This window comes from Mytilus trossulus, chromosome 11, assembly GCF_036588685.1.
Source record: "Mytilus trossulus isolate FHL-02 chromosome 11, PNRI_Mtr1.1.1.hap1, whole genome shotgun sequence".
Lineage (NCBI taxonomy): Eukaryota > Metazoa > Mollusca > Bivalvia > Mytilida > Mytilidae > Mytilus > Mytilus trossulus.
The window spans coordinates 24,310,862-24,333,673 of record NC_086383.1 but is presented as its reverse complement, the minus strand read 5'-3'; the positions used below and the strand labels follow the sequence as shown (position 1 = coordinate 24,333,673).

Here is a 22,812-nt window from a genome sequence, read left to right as displayed (position 1 = left end):
ATTAATTCCTTCATTTAAGTTGTATTAAGTTAATTAAGTTTGATTTTTCAGTTCTAACTAAATTCAGATAGTCACCAGATATATTGACCGCTCCCTCCTCTCCCCCCCCCCCCCCCCCCGTCAATTGCTAATAGTAATGAGCCTCGTTCACGTCTCACTCTAACTCGAAATTGACAAAACGATAAAAACTGACAAGAAATCCCAAGACAGTTGTTTTAATTCAGTATTGAACATAAGTCGTAAGTTAGGTTAAAAGAAGTGTTAAAGGAATTTGTGTTTGTTCCGTGAGGTTCTGCAAAAAGAAATCACAAATATTCCAACTGACATTATATACTGTTACATCTGTAACAAATATAAACTATTAGCTACTTCTTTACAAGCAAAACCAAATAAAGGAAAAGTTCAAACTATGGCTTTCAAAGCTGCATAAAAACACCTCATGTCAGCACAGAAGTGTTAACTACTAGGCTAGAGATACCCTCGGGGGAAAAAACCCAAACAGCAGTGGCATCGACCCAGTTGTTGTAAGTAAACTAAACATAGATACCAGGATTAAATTCTGTAATTTCGCCAGACGCGCGTTTAGTCTACAAAAGACTCATCAGTAACGCTCGAATACAAAAAAGTAAAATAAAACCACAAAAGTTCGAAGTTGAAGAGCATTAACGACCAAAGTTCCTTAGTGTTTCGCCAATTACAGCTAAGGTATTTTATTCACGAGTCAGAAAAGCCTTAGTATTTCAAATTCTCAAAAGTTTTGTAAACAGTTAATTTATAAATATGAAAGTATCAATGATAACTCATGTCAGCACTGATACCCTTGGAGAATTACAACTCCACAAGCAATGACATCGGCCCAGTGGTTGTAAATAAACTCACCATAGATACCAGAATTAAATTTTGTATTTACTCCAGACGCGCTTTTCGCTTAGAAAAGACTCATCAGTGACGCTCGAGTGCAAAAAGTTACAAAAAGGCCTAATAAAGTACGTAATTGAAGAGCATTGAGGACCATCATTTCCTCAAGTTTTGCAATAAAATACAACTAAGGTTATATATTTCTAAGGTTTAAGCCTTAATATTGAAAAATTCAAAATTTTCTAAACAGTTAATGAATAAATACTACCATTTCAATGATATTTCATGTCAGCACAGAATTGCCGACTACTGGGCTGATGATACCCTGGGAGAATTAAAACTCTACCAGTAGTGGCATCGACCCAGTGGTTGTACTATGATTACATTTTGTATTTTCGCTAGAAGCGCGTTTTGTCAACAACAGACTCATCAGTGTTGGACTTCATTCCGGGACAAAGTCCTAACCCTGATGGACAAGCACATCCCACATAAACTCACTCGTTCACGATACACAAATCCATGGATGAACACAGATACACGCCGACTTGCAAGACGCAAGGACAGAGCTTTTAAGAAAGCAAATGCCACTAAGAGCACTAGAGACGTTCGCAGGTATAAACATCTTAAAGCAGAATGTCAACGCAACATCAGACAGGCTCACAGCAATTATGTTAAAGACATCATTAGCCCGGAAGCGAAGCAGAACCCCAACAAGTTTTGGTCCTTCGTGAAAAGTGGGAAACAGGAAGCCTCAGGTGTGGCTCCACTTAGGAACACCGACGGATTGATCCACAACGACACGAAGATAAAAGCTAATATCCTCAACAACCAATTTAAATCTGTCTTCACAGAGGAGGATACAAACACAATGCCAGATAAGGGACCTAGTCCCTATCCCAAAATGGCACCTATTATCATCGGAACCACAGGTGTGGCCAAGCTTCTTAAAAATTTAAACCCACACAAGGCAACAGGACCAGACTCGATATCGTCTCGCTTCCTTAAAGAGTTATCATCAGAATTAGCGCCTGCTCTTGCACACATCTTTCAATTCTCAATTAATGTTGGGCAAGTTCCAGATGACTGGCGCATGGCACATGTGGTGCCCCTCTTCAAGAAAGGAGACAAGAGTACTGCAGCAAATTATCGTCCTGTGTCTCTAACAGCAATTTGCTCCAAAGTGATGGAGCACATACTCCACTCGAAGATAATGGAACATCTAGAAAAGCACTACATTTTAACACCAGCCCAACATGGATTCCGCACAAAACGCTCATGTGAGACTCAACTGATCGCCACTATTCATGAACTGGCAAAGGCAAATGGACTATCAGATGGCCAACAAATCGACGCAATACTATTAGACTTTGCCAAAGCCTTTGATAAGGTGCCACACAAGCGACTTCTCCATAAGCTCCAATACTATGGAGTCAGTGACTATACTCTCAAATGGGTGGAGAGCTTCCTGAACAGTAGGAAACAACATGTTATAGTGGAGGGAACAATGTCAGACGAAGCAGAGGTAGTTTCTGGTGTACCACAAGGTACAGTAATGGGACCCCTGCTCTTTCTTGTCTTCATCAATGACCTCCCTGAATCCGTTAACTCGAGCGTGAAATTGTTTGCTGATGACTGCCTGTTATATCGTCCTATAAGATCCACTAGCGATTCCACCAAGCTACAAGACGACCTTGATAAATTAGAAAAATGGGAAAATGATTGGCAAATGGCGTTCCACCCGCAAAAATGTACTACCATCCATATCAGCAAGAAACTCAAACCCACCATATGCAATTACCATCTGCATGGCCATACCCTTGAAAGCGTCCCAGGCGGGAAATACCTTGGCTTATACATCAGCAAGGACCTATCTTGGCGTGAGCACATCAACCAGACCACAGCCAAAGCCTCCAGATCTGTTGGATTCCTGCGAAGGAATCTCAGGAGTTGTCCTCAGGAAGTAAAAAGCCAAGCATATACAACGTTAGTAAGACCCGTTCTGGAGTATGCCAGCGCTGTCTGGGATCCCTACCAGCAGCAACAAATCCAGCAACTGGAAAACGTACAACGCCAGGCTGCTAGATTCGTAATGGGGGACTTTTTCTCAAGGGAACCAGGCTGTGTGACTAAAATGACTCAGCAACTAGGTTGGGAACCACTTGAACATAGGAGAGCCAGGAACAGAGTCATCATGTTCTACAAGATAATAAACCATATTGTAGAAGTTCCTGTTCACCACCTGCTCTGCCATCATGATACCAGAACCCGTGGTTCCATATCAAATAACATCAGACAGATAAGGACCAGACTGGACTGCTTTAAGTATTCGTTCATCCCAGCCACCATCATATCCTGGAACAACATACCTCCAGATATCCGAGCTTCCCCGTCTGTGGAACACTTTCGACACGCCATCCAAGATGTCAGCGTGTCGACACTACTCCACATCTAAATTACAGCACCGTTTTTAACTGTACATACAGATCTCTTTTTATTTGTACATACTTGAAGGTTTTTAGCTGTTCACTCACGCTGGAGTATATACACTCAAATATGAGTCCACTCCTTGACGGGAAGATAGATAGATAGATAGACAGTGACGCTCGAATCCAAATAAGTTAAAAATGCCAAATAAAGTATGAAATTGAAGAGCATTGAGGACCATAATTCCTTAAAGTTTTTCCAAATACAGCTAAGTAATATATTCCTGAGGTAGAAACACATTATTCTTTTAAAATTCAAAAGTTTTGTAAACAGTTAATTTATAAATACGATCGTATCAATGGTATTTTATGTCGGCACATATTATGACTACTTGGGTGGTGATACCCTCGGGGAATTAAAACTCAACCAGCAGTGGCATCGACCCAGTGGTTGAAAATAAACTCATCATATATAACATTTTAAAGAACATTTTACCCTCAACAACCATAATAACTATATTTCGCATATCAAACATAAACTTAAAGAACTAGCCAATGAATTTGTGTTTGTCCCAACCGATAATCTGCTGATGATATCATTATTGTTTGACGTAAATTGTATATTGAGGTTCTGCAAAAGGAAATCACAAATTAACCAACATTCAAACTGACTTCGTTTTCAGAAAACGACTTCGAAGTACTTGATAAATTGCATGCATACATTGGTGATTTTATATCTGTTCAAAGTTTTGATTTTTGTCGAACCTTCGACTTTAGTCGAAAAAAGCGAGACTAAGCGAACCTACATTCCGTCGTCGTCGGCGTCGTCAGCGGCGTCAACAAATATTCACTCTGTGGTTAAAGTTTTTAGAATTTTAATAACTTTCTCCAACTATCCTGGGTTTGTACCAAACTTGGACAGAAGCTTGTTTATGATCATAAGATAGTATCCAGAAGTAAATTTTGTAAATAAATAAATTCATTTTTTTCATATTTTACTTTTAAATGTACTTAGTTTTTCTGTGGGGAACCATAACATTCACTCTGTGGTTAAAGTTTTTAAAATTTTAATAACTTTCTTAAACTATCCTGGGTTTGTACCAAACTTTGACAGAAGCTTATTGATGATCATAAGATTGTATCCAGAAGTAAAGTTTGTAAAAAGATTCTTCTTTTTTTTTCTGTAATTTACTTTTAAATGGACTTAGATTTTCTTACAATCATAAAATAGTAACTAGAGGAATATTTTTATTGATTTTTTTACTCATTGTTGTTGAGCCTGCGATTTGCAGCAAAAATAGGCGAGACACTGGGTTTCTATCCTAAATACCACTTTGCCTCATTTTCGTATTGAGAAAAAAAATCACATTCCGAATTAACTCGGCATTTAAAAAGTCTGAATGCGAGAACATATGTGCAAACTCTTTCAGGTCACATTTTAAAAGCAATAAACAAAAAAAAACTATGTCAACTGGACATGCTTCATACTATATCTGCGCTCGAATTATTACTTGATAACATTTTTGTTCGCTTTGGAGGTTCCGTATATCGTCAAGGTCTTGGAATTCCAATGGGGACTAAATGTGCATCACTTATTGCGGACCTATTTTTTGTATTGTTACGAGTTACAGTTTTTGACTAAAATTAGCAAAGACCCATCGAAACAACATTTGATACACAAATTTAATAATACTTGTAGATATTTGGATAATATAATGGCTCTCAATAATGTCGACTTCAGTATGTATACTAAAGAAATGTATTCTGTTGAACTGACTTTACATAAAGCTAATACTAACAATGACCACTGCCCTTTTCTCGATCTTGATATCTATATCATTAACGGGAAGCTTAATACAAAATTTTATTATAAAAGAGATGATTTTTTTAGATGGTACCGTTCACTATTCACAATCTAACGGTGTTTATATATCTCGACTTGTACGATTTTTCGTGTATGTGACAACGTAAAAGATTTTAACGAGAGAAATTCATATATTACTGAAAAATTATTACACCAGGGTTTTCGATATCACAAACCAGTCAAAACATTTACTAAATTTTATCATCGGTATAAGGAAATAATTCGTAAATATAACTCAACATGCAGACATCTTATATGTTCAGGTATTTTACATCAAATCTTATATGTTAATATTCTTTACAAAGCACAAAAATGTCAGTATTCACCTCAAAAACTTACAAAACCTTTAAATAGACTTATTGAGAAGAGATATAGTTACGATACTGTTGTCAGATCATTAAAGATTGCATATTTTGGCTTTAATATAGATTCACGTATAGGGTCTTTAAATAGTGACCTATAGTTGCTAATGTTTGTGTCATTTTGGTCTTTTGTGGATAGTTGTCTCATTGGCAAACATACCTCATCTTTTTTTTTATATTTGCATCAGAACTAAACACATTTTTTTCAAAAATAAATTGTTGGCATGACATGGGTTATGTTCTTCTTATACATTTTTATGATAGTATGAAACTAAACCCCTAACGGGAGGGATTGTGCCTGTTATTTTTGTATTATGGTGATTTTGTTTATTTTCATTTGTTTCATTTTCTGACATCGGACTCGGACTTCTCTTGAACTGAATTTTAATTTGCGTATTGTTATGCGTTTACTTTTCTACATTGGCTAGAGGTATAGGGGAGGGTTGAGATCTCATCAACATGTTTAACCCCGCCGCAATTTGGCGCCTGTCCCAAGTTAGAAGTCTCTGTCCTTTGTTAGTCTTGTGAATCTGAATTTTAGTTTCTCGTGTATAATTCGGAGTTTAGTATGACGATCATTATCAATGAACTAGTATACATGTTGTTTAATGGGCCATCTGAAGGACGCCTCCGGGTGCTGAAGTTTCTCGCTACATTGACGACTTGTGGCGGCCTTCGGCTGTTGTCTGCTCTATGGTCGCATGGTTGTCGCTTTGACACATTCCCCATTTCCTTTCTCAATTTTATCATTATAGATACTAGGATTACATTTGGTATTTTCGCTAGATGCGCGTTTTGTCTACAAAAGACTCATCAGTGACGCTCGAATTCAAATAAGTTAAAAAGGCCAAATAAAGTACGAAGCTGAAGACCATTGAGGACCAACATTTCTTAATGTTTTGCCAAATACAGTTAAGGTAAAAAAGCCTTAGTATTTCCCAAATTCAGTTAACTTATAATAATGACCATATCATTGATAATTCATGTCAGGACAGAAGTACTGACTACTAGACTGGTGATACCCTCATGGAATTGAAACTCCATCAGCAGTGGCATCGACCAAGTGGTTGCAAGAAAACTCCTAATAGAAACCAGGATTGAATTTTGCATATACACCAGACGCGCGTTTTGTCTACAAAAGACTCATCAATGACGCTCGAATCCAAAAAAAGATAAAAAGGCCAAATAAAGTACAAAGTTGAAGAGCATTGAGGACCAAAGTTTCTTAAAGTTTTGCCGAACACAGCGAATGTACTCTATTCCTGAGTCAGAAAAGCCTTAGTAGTTCAAATATTCAAAAATTTTGTAAACAGTTAATTTATAAGTATGACCATATCAATAATAACTCATGTCAGCACAGAAGTGCTGAGAACTGGGCTGGTGAAACCCTCCGGGAATTAAACCTCTACCAGCAGTAGCATCGACCCAGTGGTTGTAAACAAACTCATCATAGATAACAGGATTAAATATTGTATTTACCCAACATTCTAAATGGGCATTTAGTAAGTCGGAATGCAAATGTATATGCTCCAACTTTTTCTGTAAAACGTATGTCGTCATTTTATCTGAATTCCAATGGGAACTAACGGTGCACCATTTATTGCTGACCTGTTTTCGTATTGTAATGAGTTACAATTGATATCTAAAATCAGCAAATAACAATCAATACAACATTTGATACTAACATTTGATAACACCTTTATATATGTGGACGTTATATTGACTCTAAATAATGACGACTTCAGTATGTACGCTAAAGAGATTTATCCTGCTGAACTGAATTCAAATGAAGATGATTCTAACAATGAACATTGCTCTGTCCTTGACCTTGATATATATGGCTTAACACCGAAATATATGAGAAAAGAGATGATTTTTATTCCTTATGGATAGTTATCCACGTTCCCTTGTCAACGTCTTATACTGTTTTTTATATATCTTAATTGTTCGATTCACTTGTGTGTGTAACAACGTATTTGATTTTAACGAAATGAATCTAGGTATTACTGAAACAGTATAACTCAAGGGGTTTTGGTATCACAAACTAGTCAAAACATACACTGAATTTCATCATCGGTACAAGAACATCATTCTTAAATATAATTCAACATTGAGACACCTTATAACGAGTTTGGGTATTTCACATTCAATTGTTGACGGTAATATTCTTTACACAGCACAAAAATGTCGGCATTTTCCTAAAAACCTAACACCGAACCTTTCAGATGGGATATAGTTACGATATTGTTTCCAGGGCTTTGAAGATAGTATATGTTGGTTATTGATTCATTCATAGAGTCTTTGCATCGAAAATAAACACATTTATTCTTAAAATAGTTGTAAGCATGATATAGGTTATGTTCCTCTCATACAATTTTTGATGGTATGATACTAAACAGGAGGGATTGTGCTTGATTTTCATAGGATGAAGACATAATCTTATCAGTTTAATTGAGGTCTAGAGCTGTCATGTCAGTAACTGTAGTACTATAGTACCTTTGTTAATGTATGCATCATTGTCATTTTGCTTAGTTTCTGTTAGTATCTATTCTAACATCGGACTCGCAATTTCTTTAAATTTAGTTTTATTTTACGTATTGCTGTTTACATGTTTGTTCAGGGGCCGATTGACGCATAACTTCGGGTACATAATTTGTGTTGAAGACCCAACGGTGGCCTTCGGTGGTTTTAATGCTCTTTGATCGGGTTGTATTGTCTTTAAAACATTCCCTATTTCCGTTCTCAATTTGACCCTTTAATACAAACGCCATTATTGCTCTATTTTTCAAGAAATTATGAACCGTCATTTGTTTTTCGATTTTTTTAGTAAATTTGTTTTGTTGTTTTTCATAAAATATGATGAATTTCAGGGAAATGGTTCTAAATTTGTGTTCGCATTGCTTGTAAATGCAAATCTTTCGTCTTTTATATCAGCAATAATTGCAATCAGTCAAAAGTAATGCATTCAGATAAGTATTTTTATATTATATATGAATAATTTAAGGTGGTATGGGAGTCTAAAATAAAAATGATAGAATATGTTCATACTTTGCCAAAATGTAGTATCTATTGATACATGTTAAAAAATATTATAAAAATGATAGGTCACCGTGCATTTTTTCAAGCTACGGGGCGTGACAAAATGACACATTTTGTATGGATTATACAGGAAAAAACACCATTTTGTGAATAGAAACTAAACGAAATGATAGAATTGTAAAATAAATTAGAAAAATATAGCTTTCAAACAATGCTTTGATAATATCAAACAAAAAGATAGGGTCACCGTACATTTTTCCCGGCTAAAATACAAAGTAGGAAAATTCCATGAACAATCCAACAGAAAATGCACTGTTTTAGAGTTACCTCCCCTTAAAATGACAATTTCAAAATATTTAAAAACAACCAAAAATAATCTACACTTGTACATATATTTATATTTATAAGTTATATTGTTATAAATTGGATCTTTTAAATGTAAAAACACATGAAATATCTGCATTCTTGCATCAAATTTTGCTAATTTGATAGAAAATATGGACCTTAGATGCTCTGTTTTTTACAATCCAAGATGGCGAAAGACACCCATACCACCTTAAGGATAAATATACACTAACTTTTTTTTTTAAATAAGAATTCAATAAGATCTCCTTTTTAAAGGAAATTATCGAACGCCTATTGTTTTTTTGTACTTTTTATAGTTCCGGATTTCTTGTATTACATAAAATATGTTGAATTTAAGGGAAACAATTATAAATGTAATGTTTGCATTGCTTAAAAATACAAACATTTCTTCTTTTACATCAGAAATAATGCAACGTCAATTGCTATCAGTCATTATACATGTTTTTACATAAGTATTTTTTAATATGTGAATAAACGAACGATAAATATGCATAAACTTTTGTTTTTGTTGAATAGGAATGCAGTAATTTCTTTTTTTGAATTGAAATTATTGACTGCCATTAGATGTTTATACTTTTTATAGTTTAGAATTAGTTGTTTTTCTTTAAAGTAAAAGAAGATCATAGAAAATATCCTTAAATGTTGTTCGCATTGTTTAAATTTACCAATTTCTCTTGTTTTGTTACTTTTTATTTCAAAGGGATAAAGATTATTTTTTTTATAAGAATTTTAATATTGTAAGTAGAATGATGCGCTAACTTTTGTTGCATGGTGCCGAAAATAATGCAATACTATCTTCATTTTGATAGAAATAATGAATCACCATTTGATGTCAGTACTTTTTGTACACCAGGATTGGATGCATTTCATAAAATAGGTTTAATTTAAGAGATCAGATACCAAATTAATATTCGCATGACAAAAATACAAAAAAAATATTTGTATATCAGAAATAGTGCAATGCAATTGCTATCAGTCATTATGTATGCCTTTTGATAAGTAGTTTTTAATAAAATGTTAAAAAAAGAAGGAAAAATCTGCATAAATTTTTGATTTTGTTAAAATAATATTTTAGATGAATCACTTTTTTTTTAGATAAGCCTGGTTCTTACAAATATGTGTACTTGAAAATGCCAGGCTATTTAGTAATTTGGTTTACTGCTCAAGATAGCCATCGAACATTTAATCAATACTTACTTGCTTGTTTGAATAATATGATGCTTTAAAAATGCGATGATTTATGTATGTAATATATTGTTCATGAATTTTATAACTAAAAACCAAGTCATCAACTGCTCTCTTCAAATTGATATTTTCTTCGAATTCCTGTCGATTTTTCCTTTTTTTTCCAATCCTTCAAGTATATATGTTGATAAAAATTGATTTATGCAAAGACAGATTATAAATATGAACACATGTTCCTTTTATTTCTTTTAGGATGCAGTTGAACAAAGACGCAAGGAGTTATTTGCAGAAATCAACGAGATGTTTGAAAACACACCATTAATGAAGCATTTGGTGACTGGGGATATGATATTTGTAAACGCTAAAGACAAATATGACCCAGAAATGGCGAAGATTAAGTATACTATCATCAGCGAATCAGAGAGGCAACCGAATTGGGGAGAATCTCTTCCGAAGTGCTTTATCCCTTTAGAATTAGAATTTGCATCGCTGATCAGTCGCGGAATTCCTCTCATTACATTGGAGCATCTGACAAAAATAAACTCATTGCAACCTATTAGACCGTTGTCGGAAACTGAGTTAAAGATATTTCTGAAATTTCAACATTCCATTGGCAAGGTGTTGTACTTTGATGAACATAAATTGAAGAAGCATATCATTTTGTCCCCTACCCATCTCATTGATGCCTTTAAATCTATTGTAACTGACAAACGATTTTGCGAAGGAGACAAAAAGAGAGAAGAGTTATGGAATGTCATGGAAAAGACAGGAGTTATTTCAAAAAGCGTAATCCACCATGTTTGGAAGAATAAGAAATATGCCAAATTTGACAAAAATAAAGAATATTTACTTGATGTTATGACTCATCTGGATATATTAGTAGAACCAAAGAGATACGATTCTGCCGGGAAAAGTATACCTGCTGAATTATATTATGTTGCGAGTATGGTACGGGCTGAAGATGATTCTGGATACCTCCAGTCAGCTGACTTCATAAACAGGAGTATTACCATAGCCTTTCAATCGTCATCATTGATGATACCTCCTGCGCTATCCTTTCGTTTGATAAGTTACTGCCTGTATGTGTGGGCGGTGAAGACATTCGGAGAGAAAAACAAGGACATGCTGTTCCATAAAGCTGGGGTATTTATTATTGATCCTTCTTTAGAAATGCACATTCAATGCGAAGATGAAATGGTTATTGCCCGTCTTGTTCATGCCAGAACAAACACCCTTATAATGAGAGATCTTGCTTCAAGTATCAATGAATGTTTAACATCTGCCTTGGAAAAAATCAGTCAGCTGTATATCAGAACAAGTAGCGACCAGTGTCACGTCAGTGAGGCATCCTTTACGACTCGGATATGCTGTAACTCGCCTTATACACCTTGTTTCCTCCCTGTCAATGATCTAGCCAACACAGACACATTTTGGATATGTCCTTCACATGGCATTGAGCACAGCATACACACAATCACATCGTGGATTGCAGGAAATGTATTAATATATGTCATTTAATTTTCCATTTGGAGATTTTAACATCGTCTGAAGTAACAATTACATGGTTCAATTACGTAATATTACATTGTTTTACATTTAAGAACAAAGACTAGTAAGAATCACGATAAATTGCTTTGACATGATACATTTTTATTAATTAAGGATGGTCGCTTCTCTGTTTAAAAGACGGTTATAAATTGAGAGTATATAACTAAGGAAACTAAAAAAGCAGAAAAATATCGAGGGTCCGTGTGCTTGTTTTCGAGATATAAGCCGTTGAAAATTTGGCAGGAAACAATGCCCTTTAGATTTTTCTTTTTTAGACTTAACATTGACACCTTTTTTGTTAAAAAAAACTATAAAAAAATAACAAGGATTTCATAAGATTTTGAAATATGGCTTTTTAAATAATATGTTATAAAAATATGAAACTTAAAGAAGGAGTTAGTGGGCAAATTGTTTTAATGTTAATACATAAATAAAAGCAGAGGATTCCAAAAATCTGACAACAATTCAAAAAGCAGAGGAGCAAACATCCATAAGGGGCAATAATGACCATTTTAAGAAAAACTAAATGAAAGGTTTTCTTGTGAAGCGTCGGTTATTACATTTTTTTCTGTTTGACTCTATCTGACTTCCCGTCAATACGAGAATACATTTGATAAGGAAATTTAAATTTAAGCTGTAGATATATAATAATTTTAAGTAAAACATGTAACAAATTCCGGAGACAAATAAAATACACAAGTTCTGCTAAATAGTAACAACTGAATGTTCGTAAATTTTAAGATATTTTTTTAATTGTTATATGATCAATCTGGCGTGATGCGTTATGCATAATGCATGTACTAGTTAGTTATAGTATATTAGTATATGATAAATAATTATTTGCTAATGTTAGTTTCAAATAAAATTCTTCTATTGGTTTTTTTTTCAGGATGACAAATGTAAACCAGGGTGCACAGGTATTGTATTCCGATTTGACATAGCAGTCTGATTTGAATTTGTAGTTGCACTTGCTGTATGCAACATATCTTGACTACTTACTATATATAGCTTAATGAGATGGTTAAAATTTCTTTAACCCATGTTAAAAGTTGTTAAAACTTGAAAACTAGATAACTAGTTTAATATTAATAATTTTTGTTTTATGATTCTTGATAGCTTGACAAAAACCTTGCTTTCGTGCTGTGTTCAATCTATACACATGGAAAAAAGTATTGCAACACCAATGCAAATTGAAATTAAAATAAAAAAACAACTCTGTATTTGTTTGTGACATAATTTGTTAAAATAGAACTAGTTAAACATTATTCAAATATCACCTGAGTTTAATCAACTGAAATCGACTCGATAAGCACATGCAGCTATTGTACCCGTAAACAGCAAAACAGATATGTTTATCATAATTGTTTTCAAATAATTTACATAACCAAGTTATGTGATTGAAACCATGTAATGGGTCCTCCACAACTCTTGTCTGCAGCAAGAAGGCAGATTTTCAGCCTAAGAGAAGTAGGAATGTAGCTGTCATAACCGCAAGTATTGTTTGTCATCACCATTCCATTATAAGTCGTTTTGATAATAAAAATCAGGCAAGAAACAATGTTAAAGATCTTCCGAGATCAAGAAGACCCTCTATACCATCTGCTAGGGAAAATCAAGCATAATGAAGGTTGGTAAGAACGAAACCCATTGCATACAATACAATCTTGAAAAGAGAGTGGTGGGCATAAAGGAGCCTTTTAGCAAGAACTGTTCGAGATCGACTCATCGCTACTGGTTATCTTGCGATAAGAACATTTCGGGGACCTTTGTTTACAAACAGACACACAGTTGTCCATATATAATGTAGTACAGAGCTCGCAAAAGTTTGTATAAGCATCGTGGAGGAAGATCTATTGTCCAAATGGAATTCGGTTCATCTTCATTGGCACGATCGTAGCCCGAATTTGAACCGTATCGAGCATATATGCGAAACTATTGGGCGTAAAGTGCACGAAAGGGCACCCCAGTTCAAACACGTCATGAAATTTAAGTCAGGAATCAGAAGACGTTAAGAGGCGGTTATCCGTTTGAATGGAGGCTGCGCACAAACTACTTATTCTTTGGCGCATTACGATCAACCATGATGTAAACAATCATCTTACGATTAATTTTGAAAAGTTGTAAAGTTCGACTACATTAAAAGTTGCAAAATGCATTTTTTTTGTACAAAAAAACCCACTTTATTTTCTTATTAAAATTGTGGTTAGATAAATCATTTTTTTTCAAACATTTTTTGTTCGTTTAAATGCCAATGTTATAATAAACTATGTTTCAATATTATTTTACAAATATTTTATCATTTTCCATCCAAAAAAAAGAGGCTGAATTTTCAAGTTTTAAAAACCAAGGTGTTGCAATACTTTTTTTCATGTGAATATTAATCATGTACATGTCAGTTTGTTGTCGTAGGTAATTTTAACTTTAGATGCAATATTCTTCTCAGAAAGTTTTTAAAATTGTTCGTTTACTCATTCTTTATCCTTCAGTTTCTGTGGTCGAATTCTTATAATTAGGAATAACCGAACTATGAAATAAAGTGTTTCTACCTTCTTCCCCTCTATTTTTATACTTTGTTGGTTTAGAAGTTTGGTCGACGTAAGGCTATTCTTTTATGATGTGTTAAGTCAAAATTGTCATAAATTTATAAACTGTGGTTTCCTAAATTTTTCGTTCTGTTAGTTTGTCTTATTACAGACAACAGTAGTTTGTTGAAGTTCAAGTGTCTTGAAATTATTACCGAGATACTATTCAAGTTTATCAAACGAAGAAGTCACATGCATTTAGAACGAAAGACTGGTTGTGTATTTTATACTAGATAAAGATTAACTGAAAATAAACGTCATTGCCCAAGGCAAACAGCTCAAAATATATTTAGAGGCCTCAATAGCTTTTGATTTATAAGGAGTCACAACTGTCATCATAACCAGTCAATCCTGCTGTTGCGAGTTCGAACCCGCTCGTGCAGGTGAACTCGACCCTAACCTTAATTGACTAGGATTATCAGTTTTCCTATAGAAAGTCGGTGGTTTTGTCCACACACTTCGACTACAAATAAAAACTGGCCGCCAAGAATTATATATATATATATACAACTCGTCTAAACATCAACCCAACAATGTTAGATCTGTAAATTTGCTTATATATAGATGTATGCATTCTTTCAAATACAGTTACAAATGCAGAGTTTTTAAAAGCGACACCAACAGACCAACACTTAAAGCGGTTGTCATTATTATACAGTAAGAACTACATCAGAGAACTTGTGATACATTTAGGATTGTCGACAACGTACATAGATAACATATTAGTCACCGATGATCTAATGAAATGGAACTTTGAAGTATTGAGGCAATGTCGAGACAACCTTGCTTTGACATTTAAGCAAATCAAAGATGCAGTAGAATCAGATGGAAAAGAAAGTATTCACAAACTGTGCAAGGTAAATATACTAAATGAATCTTTGAACTTGTTAATCCGATTACAATCATGTTTACAGTTTGAGTTTGTCCATATGCATCTTAATTTTATTTTCCTTTTCATGTTGACATTCACCGTTAAAAGATAGATAGGTTAAAAAGAACAAAAAAAAAAAAAACAACATCAACTAAACATTTTATCCCGTTACTTTCAAAATATATACACTAATTTTGAGCAATTAAAAGTAGAAAAAAAAGCAAACCGAAAGCATAAACATTTCTTCTAAAAATGACATTACTTAGATGATAAATTTTAGAATTGATATGTGGCATGATTATTTTTTTTTCTAAAAACTAATAGAAAATATGAATATGCCTTACACTCCTATTTGCCTGCAAGGTAATTACAGTAAACACAGAAATAAGATTAATTTTATGATATTTTAGAATTTTTTTTCTTTATTTTCATTTTACTATTTAGGCCTAAATAAGGCCTAAATAAGATATAATATAATAAATCATTTTCATTATATGATAACAGTTAATGTCATCAAACGATAACTGTCATTTTTGTTTGTTTTTGGTTTACAGCTTGTGAATTGCAATCCTATTGATTTTGGTGAGTTATGGAAAATAACTTTTACTTTAGCATATTGGGATAGGGAAATACTAACGATTTGGTTTTAAATTTATAAGCAAGTATAAAACTGAATATAGCTCGTTTTATAATATTGAAATATAGTGTGTATAAGTTAGATGAGCAGGTCAGGCGCTATAAAAAATAGTTAACAAGGGTACACATTTTGAATGTTTGTCAAAATATAAGAATCAATTCATATGTTTGTGTATACTCCTTTTACTGTCTAAACTATACACAGATGAATTCGATTGAAAAAAAAAATTAAAATACAAATATGATTGAATATTGAACGGTATTTAAATCTAAATAAGTTATTCAATTGGTTGTAGCTGATATTAAAGCTATCGACACAAATAAGCTTACCCACATGTAGCTGACAAAGGCCAGAGCTCCTGACTTTGGACAGGCGCAAAAAAAGCGGCCGGGTAAAGGTGTCAGACCACCAATTAAAAATCCCTATCTGTTCAACCACATTTTTCTAAATATTTTACCTTAAGTTTAACTTTAAGGAAACCAGGTATATCCTGATTTGTACATGTATCACCTTTCTACATGCCAATTTTCAACTAATGTTTAAAGTCTTGTAACAAATTTCTGAACTTGAAAAAACAGGTACTACCAAAATAACTCCCGGTTTTCTGGAAATCTTAAATTAGTGTACTATGTAGCGCATTAATCCTGAATGTTTAATGCAAACTCATAGGCAAGTGAATTTTGGCTCAAAATGGTCTAAATATATTTCCCTTTCACCAAAAGTTTCATTTCTGCAAATATGTTGGTTAGTTTAAGTAAACAATGACATCAAAAGCACTATTTTGTGTCAAAGTAGTACTACTTTTACATACGTTCTAAATTGGAAGGAGTAATTGGTGGTCTGACACCTAAAACATGTTTAGTGATATCTCAACCCTCTAACTAAACATACCTCCAGCCAAGGATTACTATACAAAGCATTGGTCTAGTCAATCATAGAATAAAGAAACACATAGCAATACGCACAGTAAAATTCAGTTTCAAAAAAGTCCGAGTCCGATTTCAGAGAAGGTAACAAATGAAACTTAGCAAAATGACAATGCTATATACATTTACGAAAGACTACTTACAATTATTAAAATTTCAGTCCTGATCCCCATTAAACCAATTAAAAGATTATGTCGCTATCATTTGGAAATTATGCACAATCTCTCTCGTTAAGGCTTCAATATCATATCATCAAAAAATATATGAGAACAAAACCAGTATTATGCCAACAACGGGTATTTAAAATAAATAAAATTGAGATGTGGAATGTGTCAAATACTAATACCAAAATATGCCATCTTTAATTACTTGACAACAGTATCGTAAGTATTGCTCGTCTGAATGAGTCCGTTTGGTTTTTTTTAAGTGAATTTCAACATTATATTTTCAATTGATGTCCATGTACCGATAAAAATCTAATAAATATTTTGACTTGTTTGTGATATCGAAAATCCTGATAAAACTTTTTTCAGTATTACAGAGATTTATGTTGTTTAAATTAATCACGTTTACTTGTTACTTAAACAAGCGAATCGAACAAGTTGGGATATATAAACACCATAACATTATAACAAGGGAACTTCACCATCTTAAATGGATAATTTTTAATCGAAAATGAAAAATCATCTCTTTTATCATTAACATAAGTATACATACATATATGATGCAAAGTGGTATATGAGCAGAACGTTCAAAAACTTTGAACAAATTCAAAATTACAAAAATAAGCGTGCAATTTATCAATTTGTTTAACACTCCAGAAGTAATTAATTCCACTTTTTTTAAAGGCCTTTTTCGTACAATTCATCACTAGGTTTTTGATTATACCAAGAGTACTAGTAAGTAGAATATACAGTTTAGTAACGGAACAATGGCTTGAACATGAAATGCTGTATCTATTTGGAAGGTGTTTTGTGCAGCTTCGATAGCCAGTACATAGTAAGAACTTTCATTGTATTTGGTTCTGCTTGTAAAAAGCAGTTAAAAGTTTTTGTTTGTTACATATCTCATGTTCTTAAACTGGAGTCATTTGAAGTGTTGTCGAATACGTAATTTCTTTTTGCAGAACATCAATGTAAAAATTACAATTTTACGACAAACAATAATGATATTATTGGCAGCCTCATTCTTTGCAAGTTCTTTAAACTTTTAACTTATGTTTGATACGAGAAGTAGGGGAATATCTAATCAAATTTGACTTTTTTTCTGTGTTACGGACGAAATTTTCGGCCTTTAAGAATGCTTAACCCGGATGTGCTACATGTATACCCTCATGTTATAGTACTGTTCAATAGCTATTAATGAGAGTATCGATCATAATACCTAGCCATAAATAACTACCGCGACATTGGGTCGGAAAGTTGGCGCCCCCGAAGCGTATTTTATCGAATTAGGGTTTATTTCCATCTTTCGGACGCAATTTTCGTCCTCTAGGAATGCTGACCCCAGAGATTCTTTACCCCTTGTGGTAGTACTACATAATAGCTATTTATTAGAGCAGAGTCTATACTCCCTAGCCATTAAGAACTGCCGGTGCAATGGTTTTGAACAAGTGCGGTGACCCCAGTGCATATCTTATCAGATTTGACTTTTTCTTCTGTGTTACGGACGAAATGCTCGGCCTTTAAGAATTCTTACCCCAAAAATTGTATGCCCCCACATTGTAGTACAGTCCAATGGCTATTCATTAGAGTAGCGTTTCCTAGGTTAGTCGAAGACCCATTGGTTGTCCTCAGTTGTTTTCTGCTGTTTGGTTGTTTCGATTTCTTTTTGACAAAGACCCCATTTCTTTTTTCAATTTAATAACTTAAAAAACAATTTTAGACTAATGCTTTGTATTGCGCTTCTATATTGTTTTACTTTATGTGTTATAAAAGAAATAACAAATCTATAAAAAAAATGTAATCATTATTAAACAGTTTCTTTATAAAAATTCAATCCTCACACCAATCACAAATAACTACTGATCTTTGAACTTCACAGATAAGGAGCCTGAAAAATGGGATTTGGTACCAACAGAAGAACATATCGATAGATTGGCTCCTTTGATCGGAAATAACTCCCTCCCGTTCTTGATCGAACTTGGAATGGAGTTTAAGACCTGGGAGCAGATTACGCACAGGCAGAATACAAGAGATTTGGTGAGACTGAATAAGGATATTTTAGAAGAATGGAGATTCAAGTTTTGCAGTATGCACAGTATGAAACCAACTTTGCGAAAAATAGCACAAGCATTTAGCAACACTGGCAAGAATATAAAAATCGTTGACAACACGTTATCAGATTTGTTTTGAATGCTTCTTATTCAAGATTGATTTTCTCTGTTTTATTTCTGCTGAAATATAACTTTAACATGTATAAGATTTAGGAAATATTTAATTTATAGGTAACAGAGACACTGACAAGAGGGACAATTTTATTCTTTAAAACAACTGTATACACATTGGTACAAAGAATGAAAAAATAATACATAGTATACAAAATTAATAGTGCACATGCTAAGATAAGAACGTTACAATAACTATAGATCATTTAGTTATTATAATAGAAAAACAAATTTGATCTATAATTTATATATTTGTTGAATTTAATTTGTTTATAAATTTTTTTAAATGTATTTCTAAGTGTTGTTTGTAATATTTTACAACTTTTTTTTTCTTTATGAATTTACAAGCATCAACATATATTTATCTTGTGGCACGATACGAAAGCAAATGAAATAAAGAAGCATAATAAGCATGCTATGAAATAACTCTTAGAAATCTATAGATTAATTATAGTTGTAACATTTTCATTAATATAGCAATAGTAGTGCAAGACATATATGAGCATACATATGGTATGAAATAACAGTATACAAATAATTTCAAATGCTCATATATATACATGTTTGAAATTAAGTAATTTCCTTAACCCAGTGGTTCCAGTACAAGTTCTGTTCTACCACACTTAAGTATATATGAAGAAATATGTTTCTTTAAAATCAAGCTCTCTTTTATGTAATTTTGAAGACTGTTTATATTAGGTTTTATATCTTGTATCTTACATCTGTAAATAAAGGTCTTCGTCATTAAGATAACTTTAAATTTAGTAAATGAAATACCTTCCCATTTTTTTTCTGCTACAAAATCTGAAGGTAAAATTCCTTGTTTTTATACGATATTATTACGTAAGTATTTCTATATTGGCCTTGTTATTGGTCCGAGGCTTGCTGTTTTGACCTGATGCGAAGCCGAAGGCCAATACATCTGGCCGAGGAACAATGAAAAGGCCAATACAAAAATACACTTTATAGTATCTTTACTAATTAACAACAGTGTTACAATATCTTTTTTTATTTCATTTCACAAGCGATACATATTTTTACCTTGAAATGGAACTATCCAAATCTCAGTTTCTTTTTATTAGATGCAATATATAATGATCTGGTGCTGTTGCCAGGTGTCTTCAGCATTTTGTCATCTGGTAAATTTTCCTTCTCTTTCCGGTCACTATAAACATGATAAAGTGTTACAATTAAATTTAGACGCAACACATAGATAGTAATTGGAAAGGTACTGTCATTACATATGTTATGCAGAAACATATTGAATTTATATATTAAACATAATGTAGGAGTTGAAAATGATATAACTAGCCATAAGCCAAATGACCAAAGAACGAAGATTTCTATAATAACAGAATGCATATGCCTGGTACGGGTTTAAAAATAAATGACAGGTTAATTTACTATAAATAAGATAAAAAAAACTAAATATTATTTTTTCAAAGCTCACCTTAAGGTATAAATTTCTATCCCCTTTTGAGTATTAAAGATAAAAAATGTAAATGTTTTATTTCAATCTTAATGTTTATTTTTAAGAAATGTAGAGTCTTAAAAAAACAAAAAGCACCCCGCACATCCTACAATTGTGTAAATATACACTTCTTAAGGTGATCTTATACATTCAAATCCATTGAAATAGACTAAACCATGCATTTTCTCTAGATATATAAACACCACAACACAACTTGCGGAACGAAAATAGCAACAACAAAAAAAACACATTATAACATATAATACCTTTTTGTAAGCTTAAGCATGCATGCATTTATTCAACATAACAATATAAGCCAAGAAAAAACTATATATCAATTGAAGCTAGCCAAACAAAATAGAGCAAAAATAACGCAAAACTTAAAATAAAATGTGAACAATTATTTTTTTTTCTATACTTACTACATGACCTATCAATCTAACCTGTAAATAGAAATCTAAACAATTCAAAATTCTTGTTTCAATGTAATATATTATGTTTTCTAGAATTCATTATTAGTATATCTTTTTATATTCTAAGTTAATTTATATACTCAATAGTATTATGATATTTTATATAGTAACCAGTTTTTATCTTAGAATAGTATAATTAATTTACAAAATGTAATACCATTTACTCTCTAACAATAAAAATTATCATAAAACAGTTTTCTTCATTTGTCTAGGGATCTTCAATTCAAAAGAAAAGGGAATTCGTCACCTTATTCTTGGCATTGACACACATTATAATATCTTCTTTTTTTATATACATCTTCAAAATTCAAGTGGTAATCTATGAATACCAGTCCTAAATCTACAAAATATAACCCTATCTCTATTTGGTTATATATCTTAATATTTTTTGAATTCAAACTTATCCTTATACATGATATATAATTAGTATGATAAAGCTTTTGCATACGGGGTATATATCTCCCAATTGATACGATATTCCCATGCTTGCATTTTCTATCATGATTTTCTTGATAGAGGGTTATTGCTCACAAGGAAGCTATTAAACCAAGAGTTCCAAATGGTGAAGTTGAAATCATCCCTTCGTAAATTTTACGGACGCCATCACAAGTTGGTTGAAATACCTAATATACAGGGATCCAGTCTCAAAGTTGTATTCAGAAATTGATGTTAATTAAATCTTTCTTTTATTCTATTGTTCTTCCGGAGCACCTGGGATCACCCCTAGTTTTTGGTGGGGTTCGTGTGGTTTATTCTTTAGTTTTCTATGTTGTGTCGTGTGTACAATTGTTTTTCTGTTTTTCTTTTTCATGTTTAGCCTTGGCGTTGTCAGTTTGTTTTAGATTTATGAGTTTGACTGTCCCTTTGGTATCTTTCGTCCCTCTTTTTTTGACGAATACATATATCTGAACATTCAAACTTACAATTATTCTGTGAATATTTTAAAAACATGTTATACAAAATGTGTGACCTTTTATTTTCTTTGCTGTGAACAATTCTAGACCAAACATTTACCATACACAGTTTTATGAAGACTGCCATGGAATACACACCAATTTAACCCTATTCTATAAAGTTTGGAGTTGACTTCTTAAAGTTCAGAAGTAGCTTTCAAAATCTCACATGTTCTCTCTCTAAAATATCTATATCACTGAACCACATCATTTCACATCCATAAAGTAAAATAGACTTCACTATCTTATTGAACAAATCTCAAACTGACATTTCACAGAAAGGTTATGAACTCTCCTGTTTTTCAGTACATCGTACATAGCACAATTTGCCTTATTAACTATTTTTTTCTACTTGCAATGCTACCTGTCCCTAAAAAAGGGAATCCCAAATATGGAATTTCTTTGACAACATCTTATTCAATATTATCAAGATAAAAGTGAGAATTTTGCAATAAACGTTCACAAGAAAGTTTTCCAAAGTTTACAACCTTCATGAAATGTATTAAGTTGAGATTGAAGAGATTCAGCTGGTTCAGCAAATATAACTGGATCATATGCATATAATAAGGAAAAAAGTTTAATATAGATATTCATCTCATTATCAATGTCTTCAGATGTACAACGTAGTCCCAAAACATCATGTAAAAAAGATTCGAAATCATTAAGATATAAGGAGATAGAAATATTGTCGTTTTTTAAAGACGCTCTGCTATTTCTAAGGGTCCCAATTGTTATGTTTAGAGTTTGCGGTTCCAGACTAACAAGTGTTGAACTAAACCTTCTCATTTAAACCATTTGTATCATAATTATTGTTGACTTTTTTCAAAATATTCCTTTTTTTTTTTTTTTTTAACTTTTTTCTAAAAAA

The 22,812-nt window shown here is 32.8% G+C and overlaps 1 protein-coding gene across 1 annotated transcript; it reads left to right on the top strand.

Annotated features, from left to right (window-relative positions):
* Positions 1-10,042: 10,042 nt before the first annotated feature.
* On the top strand, positions 10,043-12,594 carry LOC134689878 (uncharacterized). Its single transcript, XM_063549848.1, has 3 exons — positions 10,043-10,057; positions 10,350-11,432; positions 12,535-12,594. Exons 1-3 carry the CDS (start codon positions 10,043-10,045, stop codon positions 12,592-12,594), a joined length of 1,158 nt encoding a protein of 385 aa, XP_063405918.1.
* Positions 12,595-22,812: the final 10,218 nt, after the last annotated feature.

What these genes read in the sequence shown, in the direction of transcription:
- LOC134689878 (XM_063549848.1), top strand. An exon ending in CAAGTAGCGACCAGTGTCAC is followed by an intron (nt 11,433 to 12,534) that starts GTCAGTGAGGCA and finishes TTTTTTTTTCAG; the next exon opens with GATGACAAATGTAAACCAGG.